The following is a 10,455-nucleotide window of genomic DNA, read 5'->3' as shown; positions in this document are numbered from 1 at the left end:
TTTTTAGTAGAGACGGGGTCTCGCTCTTGCTCAGGCTGGTTTCAAACTCCTGAGCTCAAACAATCCGCCCGCCCCAGCCTACCAAAGTGCTAGGATTACAGGCGTAAGCCACCACGCCCGGCCTCATTGTGGGTTTTGATTTGCATTTCCTTAAGGATTAGAGCATCTTTTCATGTGCTCATTGTCCATTTGTATATTTTCTTCACAGAAAGATCTATTCACGTCCTTTGCCCATTTTTAAATTGGATTGTTCCCTTTTTTCTTGAGTTGTAACGGTTTTTTGTATATTCTGGATATCAGTCCCTTATCAGATATATGATTTGAAAATGTTTTCTTCCATTTTGTGGGCTGCCTTTTCATTGTGCTGATAATGTCTTGATGTGCAAAAGTTTTTAGGGTTTTTTTTTTGTTCATTTGTTTTTTTATCCCAGAAGTCCTAGAGACAGACAAAAGTTTTTAGTTTTAGTGAAGTCATCTATTTTTCTCAGGATTTTTGATCATTACTATTCTGAGAAACTGTGAAAAAGGGAATCAGATCCCATTTAAATGTCCATCTATGTATGCTACTTGATTAAATAGTGTGTCATTAAGAGAACCCTTAATCTACTGTCATTTGTGATCTTAAAGAGTACTGAAGATGATATTAATTAGTCTGAGTAATAGGAAGCCAGCTAACATATGGTCCTTTTATAATAGACACAAATATTTACCATCTACTGGGTACAGTGCACTGTTCAAGACTATTGTCTAGCAAATGTACTTGCTAAGACCTGGTTCCTCAGAAATAGCCAATGTGCAGATTTTCTCAAGAGAGCAGCACAAGTGCATGGAATCACCTGTACCTTTCAAAACTATGATATTATTAACTCTAAGCAAAGATGATTATATAGGAAACTTAGGCTAAATATAAACATATTTGAGTGTCTTTTTACTGCAATCAAAGTCATATTCTCAAAGCCTGAATGTTCATATTTTTAAAATGTGCTTTTCTAAAATATGTATAATATCATTTTTGCTTTACCTCATAGTCTTCTTTCAAAGTAGTTTGACATTTCAGTTAATTTGCAGGGTAAGTAAGATTGTTGCTGTTTTTTATGAATAGCTATTTTTTTTTTTTTCACTAACTCTTGTATTTAGTTCCTCTAACTGCCCGTATTGGAAGCTCTTAGGAGAGGGGTAGTTTATTTCCTTGGACCAAAAGAGCTCAATTGCTGTAAGGTTGTTATGTTCAGTGCAACATTTTGATATTTAACGTGCATCAAAAGGGCCAGAAGAATTTCTTTTGTAGGTATGTTTCTGTTTACAAAGTGCTTTCCCATCTTATTTAATCCCAGCACTCAGATAAAAAGTTGTTACTGTATTTCTTTCATTCTAAGATGCAAATTTTGCATATCATAATATACCTGAAATAATGCATTTTATAATTGATGGTGTTATAGTTTAATTTGGCAGGGTTTTTTCTTAGTGGCACATAAAATAATGATTTATTTACTAATTTATAGAGTCTTAGATTCAATGAAATACTGTATAAATAATACTATTATTATACTGATTTTACTAATGAAGAAACTGAAGTCTGAGGACCAAATGATATATCCAAAGTCACAGAACTGGTGCACGGTCAAACTGGAAGCTGGCTTTTGATATCAAGGGCTCATTTTCTCCCCCAGTGTACCAGTGGTTCTCAGACTTTAATGTTATAAGAATTACCTGGGGAGATGCATGGGCACCCATCCAGAGATTTAGATTCATTATGTCTGAGGCAGGGCTCAGGAATAGGTATTTAACAGTCCCTCCTTCCTGCATTTATTAAGAGGGGTCAAGGACCACACTTTGTTTTTTGTTTTTCGTTTTTTTTTGAGACAGAGTCTCACTGTGTTGCTCGGGCTAGAGTCTGTGGCGTCAGCCTAGTTCACAGCAACCTCAAACTCCTGGGCTCAAGTGATTCTTCTGCCTCAGCCTCCCAAGTAGCTGGGACTACAGGCACACGCCACCACGCCTGCCTAATTTTTTCTGTTTTTAGTAGAGATGGGTCTTACTCTTGCTTGCTCAGGCTGGTCTCGAATCCCTGAGCTCAAACAATCCTCCCACCTCGGCCTACCAGAGTGGTAGGGTTACAGGCATGAGCCACTGTGCCCGGCCAAGGACCACATTTTGAGAAGCCCTGAATTATAACTTTAAGTATCAGTTCTATCTCTCACTTGCTGATAGAAGCTCTCGTTGACACATTGCCATCAATAGAAATGCCTTTCAGGTGTTAGTGGTGAGGATAAAGTACATAGTATTACTAATAAGAAATCTGTGAAGCCCCAAACAAAGTTATGTGGTGGCATAATCCCATAAAGATGCTCTAGTGGGCATCACTGATTAATCACAGAGGCTGCCCACAATTGTTTTCAACACTGAGCTCTGGGCTGCAACTTTCAGTCAAACACAGATGAAGCCTATCTCTCATCCTCTGCTTTGGGCCCTTTTGGACAGTATTTGTGATTTTAAGGGAAGAGAAACATTCCATCTTTTTTTCCTGCAGTTGACTCCCTGTAGATGTCACAGAGAGCTGCTTTTGCACTTTACCTTCGTTTTGCTATACTGTGGGTGTCTAGGATGTGAGCTGGTTGCTGGGGGAAGTACTCCTTCCTCCTCTGAATGGAGCTCCTTGATGGAGCTTTTGTTGAGATGTTCTTTATGACATTACAGCTACTGTCTACCTAGTAAATATCACATTATTGGTTGCGTGTGGTCAGCCTTTCTATTAATCTCATGTAAAGCTGAAAAAAAGAAGATCTGAGTTTTTGTTTGGGTTTTCATGCATTTCAAATCTTATTCTACTTACTGATGGGCTTGGGAATTGGTTTGCGCCTGACAATGTAATATTCTCAATAATTAAGGAAGTATTAATTTGGATACTGTATAGTAGACACCTTTATTTTTAATTTGTTACACTTTTAACACATTAACTGACATATGAGTTGTATTTAACTCACGCTAGTTTTTGATCCTGGGGCCTCGTGAAGCATACATAACTCCCACATCTCTTTACCTTGGGAGCCACATGAACTATTTCTCAAGTTGCATATAACTCACACACAGAAAACAATAAAATATAACACATTTTTAATTAGAAAGGATCGTTTCGTTTTTGAAGTTTTTATTCTATTTTCGTTATTAACATCGTGGCCCCAAGGGAAAAAGGATTTTTTTTCTAGTGTGGCAGTCAATGTGTTAAACAGTACATTTCAAGTGACAGAATGTAAACCAAATAGATATTACTGTTTTGGCTAAAAAAAAATCCATATAGTGAAGTGATAACTTTAAAAAAGTATGCCAGATTCCTGTGTTGTTTTTCAGAGTCACTCTTCCTATTTGGAAGATGCATCACTGACAACCTTAGCTTCTGCAGGCGTGGGGTTTTGGAGAGTCAACCTCTTGAGAACCCTATTTTAAAGGCTTCTAAAATAAAATTTTAAAAGTGTCCCTTTGAGTCACCTAATTATAAATAATAATGCAACATTCTTGAATTAATACACTGTCTTGCAGTGGAAATGATTTGAATGTGTGGGGAATCGCTTTAAAACTTGAATCTTCATTTAACCCCCAGACTTCTTTCCACAGGCCATCTTGCAACCTGTGTTGGCAGCAGAAGATTTTACTATCTTTAAAGCAATGATGGTCCAGAAAAACATTGAAATGCAGCTGCAAGCCATTCGAATAATTCAAGAGAGGAATGGTAAAATGTTGAAGTTGGAAATCTAAGTGCTAAATGCATTTTTTATATAGTTTTGGCTATTCTGATTCTAATATAGTTTTAAATGTAGCTGCCTTGTATACATTTATTTCAAGTTCAAAAGTCTTTGGCTGACTTAAGAGATTTAAGAGTGTAAACCTCCTGATCTGTGTGTATTTGACATCTTAAAGAAAGCAGACCAGAATTTGATTTAATGATGTTTCAGATTTCAGAGAGTTCGATTTTCTGCCCAGCCATCGTGATTGTAAATTCAGTATTTTCTAGTGGTCAGAGTTATAGTTACTGTTGAGAGAAGATGACTGCCCTTCTCCTCCTGGTTTATCATTAAGACATTTGTAGGAGACAGTGGTTCTTAAGCCTTAGCAAACATTGGAAACAGTTGGAGGGCTTGTTGAAATGCATATGGCTGCCTCCCAGTTTCTGATTTAGTAGATCTGGGGTAGGACTTGATAATTTGCAGTTTTAATAAGTTTTCAGGTGATGCTGAAGCTGCTGGTCCTGGGACCACACTGAGACTCACTGTTCTAGGGCAGCGGGCAGATACTATTGCACCAGTGTCAGGTGGAAGCGAAAACAGAACTCAAAGTCCTAGTAACTCTTCTTGGTTTTATCTTTTCCCTGACTCTGTGCTCAAACTTACTTTCTCTAGCTCTTCCTGCTTTTGTTCCCTTCTTGTGTAACTGAACTACATTTGACATCCTAACTCAAAACAGCTGAGTTAACTGTACTTGTTGTACCATCTCCTTTTCAACCCAGATTATCATCTCTATTTCAGATTTCTGGCTCTGGTAATCTCACCTTAATTCCCATGTGTCCCTTTGTTCAGTGGATTGCTACTGACAGTCTTTACCATGGTCTGTAACTGCTTTAATGGTTTGGCATCAGGACCTTTCCTTTAATTGTTTCTTGAAGATATAAGAGCTATAGTTCAGTTGTATTGTTTGCTCTTAAGGGTCTGGAGCACACAACAATAGGGCTTCTGTTATTACAGGGCAAACAAGAGAATGTTGCAGTACCCAGTTGGGGAGTTTCCTTCTCATTTGTCTGATGTGAGTAGAGAGATTCTATCACTTAGAGCCAGGCGCCATCATAACCATCCACCAAAATCCTAATACATTTTCCCCAGCAGGTAATAGAGCTGTTGTTGCTGGGTAGGAGATAACACCATTCTAAACCTGAAGAATGCATGACACAGTGCTGTTATGTTGGTGTAAATAAGTTTGGAAAATAGTCTCTTTGTCTTTCTACTATGGTTTGCTCTATAAAATTCTTTCCTCTGAATTTTCCAGAAACTGCTTTATTTTGACCTGTGGGATAGAGAATTTTCATAATTATGTTAGTAAATTTTTTTTTGAGGGGATCAGTTTTGATAAAAGAAAGAAATAGTGAACTTGACATTGGTACTATAGTTTCCAATTTGGAATTTAACTGGAAACTTATTGAGATTTTAATACAAAGGGAACAAATACATATAGCTGGTATTATCTGGATACTTCAGGCTGCCAGTAACAGAACACCCCAATGAAAATGACCTGAGCAATTTGAAATTATCATCTCACAGAACAAGAAGTCCAGAGGAAAGGAGGGAAAGAAGATAGCTTTGGGGTTAACTTAGTGGCTCAGTGATACATCAAAGACCCTGGCACTTTCCCTCTTTATACTCTTCCATTCTCAGGATCTTCTCTTATGATTGTACTCTGGCTGCATTGAAAGCAGACTTATAACAATTTCTCATGAAGCAAAGGGATGTTTCCTCGTCTGTATCTCTTTTTGTTAGCAAGACAACAATTTCATGGAAGCCCTCTAGGAGTTTTCTCCTCAGGTCCTATTGATCAGGATTGGGGTCATTTGCCTTTCTAAAACCATCTGACGGGAGAAATGAGATCATTATGATTGGATTAAACCAACTATGAGTCACTCTCCTGGGGTCCGGGAGGGCCCTGCCTCTAAGTAGTTAGCTGCCTGATAACTGCACAAAACCTGGCTTATGTTAGCAAGGGAGGAGGAGGGGAATGATGTGGAATAATGGCTGCTGTCATACCACAGTGTGGGACAGTTTGCTTACATTTTAGCATAAACTAATGCTTACTTTCTGCTACAGAATTTTTAATATACGTATTTAAGAATGTTGCTTAACTTAGATCCAGGGTGAGTACCTTAGATCAATGTTGATTGTACTGAAAACTGCAGATTGTTTGAAAATTGTCTTTGTAGTGAGGAAATTTGAAGGCCCTCTGGATTCTCGGTTGTATATTACCAAAGAATTTCAGGAAAATGCAAATCAGAGCATGATTTTGATGGTTTTGAAGTACTTCATACTGTTATTATTCTTCCTGTAATAGTTTTAATTTTCCTTGAAAAGATTATTATGGGAATAATAATTTTGTATCTTTTGATTGAGCAAAAATGCACCTAAGAGCAATTGGACATATAGATGTCAGTTTTCTGGTTGTGATATTGTACTGCTATAGTTTTGCAAGATGTTACCACTGGGGGAAACTGGGTAAAAGGTATCTGACATCTTACTGTATCATTTCTTACAATCGCATGTGAATCTACAGTTATCTCAAATGTTTAATTTTTAAAAACGCATTTAAACACTAAGGGGCTTAGAATAATAAAGCTACTTTACTGTAGAGCAGATCCAAAATCCTGTAGTCACATATGGATAAAGAAATGGAAGGTAAAAATTAAGAGACATTCTGCTAATGTTGTGGAATATAATAATTATAGATATGAAAAGAACACTTATTGCCATTCTACCTGCTTCTCAGGAAGAGATAAGTAATAAAGTAAATTAAGCTAACATTTTAAATTACTTGCCATTAATTTTTATTTTCTTGGGCTGAAGCTGGTACTGCCCTAGTTTATAGTTATTAGACCAATATCGCAACAGAAGCTGCAAGAGCAAAGATTGTTTTATTCATCTTTACATCCCTCCAGCGTGCTTAGTACCATGCTTTTATTGCATATAGTAAGCAGGCCCTTTTCAATAGCATTTATTGTAGTAAGAATGAAGAGTAGTAAATGCTGTTTCAATTAATAAAATTATATTTTGTTTTGTAAGCTCTTCCCATTTAAGGGACACCTTTGAGAGCATAGTTTTATTATTAACCTTAGCTTAATGATTTCCGTGGTATATCTTCAGACACTATATGATTATGGAAGAAAATAGCTTATGTTAATTAATTTGTATTGTCATATATCATTGTTATTTTTAATAGCCAGTACAAATAATTACTAAGAGATATTTCCAGGTAAAGTTGTGGCATTTTTGGTGGGGATTATTCCATAAAATGAGAAAAGATTAAAAAGATGATAGTTAAAAAGATAATAGCTTGGAATGTTTTTTAAAGTGATCTTAAGCTAATTTGTACTTGATGAACAGTGAGAAATAACTGTTTTTGGTTGAGTTGATATTCTTTCATGTGATCTTTGATTTTGAACAGGTGTATTACCTGACTGCTTAACAGATGGTTCTGATGTGGTCAGTGACCTTGAACAGGAAGAGATGAAAATCCTGAGGGAAGTTCTTAGGTACCCTTCTTATTTTTTAATTGAATAATTAATAATATTATAATATCTGTACATATGTTTTTTACCCAGAAAATATTATAAATAAAATAGCTAAATTCTCTACTGAAGACCATCAAAATGATTTGTCATTTTATTTTTTAAAAGTTTTATTTTTTAAGGCTAGTGAAGTAATTTATCATTTTATAACTATGTATATATTTCTTAATGGGTAGAAAAAATTATTTTCAGATGACTCATACCAGATCATCTCAAATGAGAGGGTCTTTTCCCACCCCCATCATAGGAATAGGAAAGTAGCCACCAATGGGAAAAAGTTGCAGTAGACCCAGCCTGATCCCTGGAGAAGGATGTAGTGACTTGAGCGAAGCAGCATACTCCATGGCTTCTGGATCTCAGTATTGAAGTGGCTCATTCTAGGGGTCTCACAGTAGGAGGCTAGACATCTAGACTCCGCAGATAGAGTAGCTGACTGGGTGACAGTGACCTGCAAAGGAGGGAGGACAGCAAGAGGCATCTATCCCAGAAGGGTATCTTGCTGGTCTCTTCCTCTTCCCAGTTACGTGATTCTCAGTCAAATGCCTGGCATGGAGCTTGCAGCCCACTAATGGGGCCCACACAGAACTAGGAAAGGTTAGTGGACATTTATTTTTTCCTTGGGCCTGTTGTGCCCTGACCTCTATGGGAATTTTGGAAGGAAGGGGCAATTGCAACTCCTAATTTTTAAATCTCCAGTGAGAACGTACTAGGTTAAGGGCAAAAAGACACTTGCAGTCAGTGTGTCACCTGCAGAATAGGACCATGGCCTTTGTGCATACCTCTCCAGCTGTACCACCATAAATGACCATCTTCTAGCATCCTGTAGACCCCCTACCTATCCATCTTGCCCCACCTCCAAAGCTGAAGAGAAGCTAGGAAGGATGGTAGTTAGGAGGATGGGCCTAGTGGGAAACTATGGCAGGAGCTCCAGCACTTAGTGGGTAATTTTAGGAGAGTTGCCTGATTATGGGAGGGAGGCAGATGTGCGAGTGAACTCAGCCCTTTCCTTTGAGATCCTTCTTTGGGTGGCAGGGGCAGATTGGAGCCTGAGACAACACAGAATGCTTTGAGTTTATAGGTTTGAAAAGAAGTAAGGGTATTTGGTTCAGAGGACTGGCAAAGTTTTGACTTGGACCGGTTGCATTGGTTGATTGGTGGTCTGAAAACTGGTCAGCACTGTACATTTAGGTTTTATTTTCTAAGAGCTTTTGAGGGGGTATACTACTGTGTAAGTAGTAGAACTTAGTTATGAACGTGTACAACAGTTGACCTTGGCTATTTTCCTAAATCAGACTATCTCAGTGAGCTATTTACAAAAGTGGCTTTGGCACAGTGGCACCAGGAGTGCTTTATGATAGCTCACATGCCACTGGAAAAAACTAGAATGAGGGGAGCAGTGGTGCTTATCAGGAGGGTTATAACTGATCTCTCTAAAGAAAGATCAAAGTCTTCAATCATAGGATTTGCCACTGAAATTTGGGTTTAGAATTTCAAATATGTTGGTCTTTGATCAGCTAGGATGCATTCAAATTTCTAGAAGAAATGGGTAGACCTGTATTTGCTGTTGCTAACTATATTAGGCTGTGTATGCCTACGTATGTCCTTCCCATTTGACTGTAAGTTACTTTAGAGCAAGGCCTGATTATTTTCCATCTTGTGTCCAGAATGCCTTGCTTATATTGTAAGTTTGGGTTAGTATGTTGAATATTTGTTCTTTGAGTAAAAAGGAAAATTTACTTTTCTACCTTATTTTTGTATATTTCAGAAAATCAAAAGAGGAATATGACCAGGAAGAAGAAAGGAAGAGAAAAAAACAGGTGCTTGCAGAACATATAACAGAATTGCTGTTATTTCTTATTAAGTTTACACCTAATTTTTGCTGTTAAAGTTTAAGCTTATGTGGAAATACACCTCAGAATATTCATATTTTTCTGGCAAGTTTTAAGCATTTATATTTAACTTTGTATATTTTTAACATAGTAAGTATATAGTTTCTTATAAGAATGTATACTTTGTTTTAAAGAAAATTATTTTCTTGATAACTTTATTCACTTTATAATTCATCGAGCAACCTACCTTTTAAGTTTCATGATAGAGACCAAGATTATTAACTCAAAAACTGTAATATCGTTCTGATTTTGGGAGCTTCCTTATAAAAATTCTCCTAAATTTTATGAATAAAAGGAGATTAAGAAAAACCTTTCACTTTCCCATTCTCCTTGACTATTTACTATGTTGAAACAGCAACTACAACTACCAAAGGTACCCTGCAGGCTTTAATATTATCAGCTTAGAGCTGAATGATTCAGTAACATATTCCCTGGCATACTATTCTTCCATTAACAAACGTTTCCATAAACTGCCGAATCTTGCCTGGGGATAAATTAAACATGTATCTGGCTAAGGTGAGGGAAGTTAGTATTTATTCCTTCCTATCCCCTTTTCTAGCTGCCTCTTCATGTTTCCCCAGTCAGGGAAAGAAAAACCTAATATAAACTCTTAATCACTTGAGAGTCGTCTTCCCTTTCCCCGCCCTGCTCTGAATCACTATGATACATGCTTGTATCATTTCACTGTCTTTGAAAAACTTATTTTACTCCTGGGTACCCAAAGAAGAGCAGAAGGAGGAGAGATGTTTTAAGGTTAAGAGGTGATTTAGTATCTTTGAGTAAGTAAATTTTTAGTAAATGGAGGTGAAGTTCTTAGGTAGTAATAGGATTTTTCTTTTTTTTCTTCTTTTTTGAGACAGAGTCTCACTCTGTTTCCTGGGCTAGAGTGAGTGCCGTGGCGTCAGCCCAGCTCACAGCAACCTCAGACTCCTGGGCTCAAGCGATCCTACTGCCCCAGCCTCCCGAGTAGCTGGGACTACAGGCATGCGCCACCATGCCCGGCTAATTTTTTCTATATATTTTTAGTTGTCCAATTAATTTCTTTCTATTTTTAGTAGAGACGGGGTCTCGCTCTTGCTCAGGCTGGTTTGGAAATCCTGAGCTCAAACAATCCGCCCGCCTCGGCCTCCCAGAGTGCTAGCATTACAGGCGTGAGCCACCGCACCCGGCCTCTGTAGTAGTTTTAAATTGGTTTTTGTTCTATACCCTTATATTTAAAAATCCTATTACTAGGCCGGGCGCGGTGGC

General features: G+C 37.6%; 1 protein-coding gene across 1 annotated transcript in view; it reads left to right on the top strand.

Moving 5' to 3' along the window:
* The window catches only part of CFAP36 (cilia and flagella associated protein 36), a 32,953-nt gene that overhangs the window by 14,685 nt on the left and 7,813 nt on the right, over window positions 1–10,455 (top strand). The window contains exons 4-6 of the mRNA XM_012649867.1: window positions 3,613–3,727; window positions 7,195–7,282; window positions 9,084–9,135. Of these exons, the coding sequence (XP_012505321.1) occupies window positions 3,613–3,727; window positions 7,195–7,282; window positions 9,084–9,135 (255 nt within the window). The remainder of the gene's footprint in view (window positions 1–3,612; window positions 3,728–7,194; window positions 7,283–9,083; window positions 9,136–10,455) is intronic.

The sequence above is a fragment of the Propithecus coquereli genome, unplaced genomic scaffold, assembly GCF_000956105.1.
Source record: "Propithecus coquereli isolate 6110/MARCELLA unplaced genomic scaffold, Pcoq_1.0 Scaffold305, whole genome shotgun sequence".
NCBI classification, from domain to species: domain Eukaryota; kingdom Metazoa; phylum Chordata; class Mammalia; order Primates; family Indriidae; genus Propithecus; species Propithecus coquereli.
This window is presented reverse-complemented; position numbering and strand designations above follow the sequence as displayed.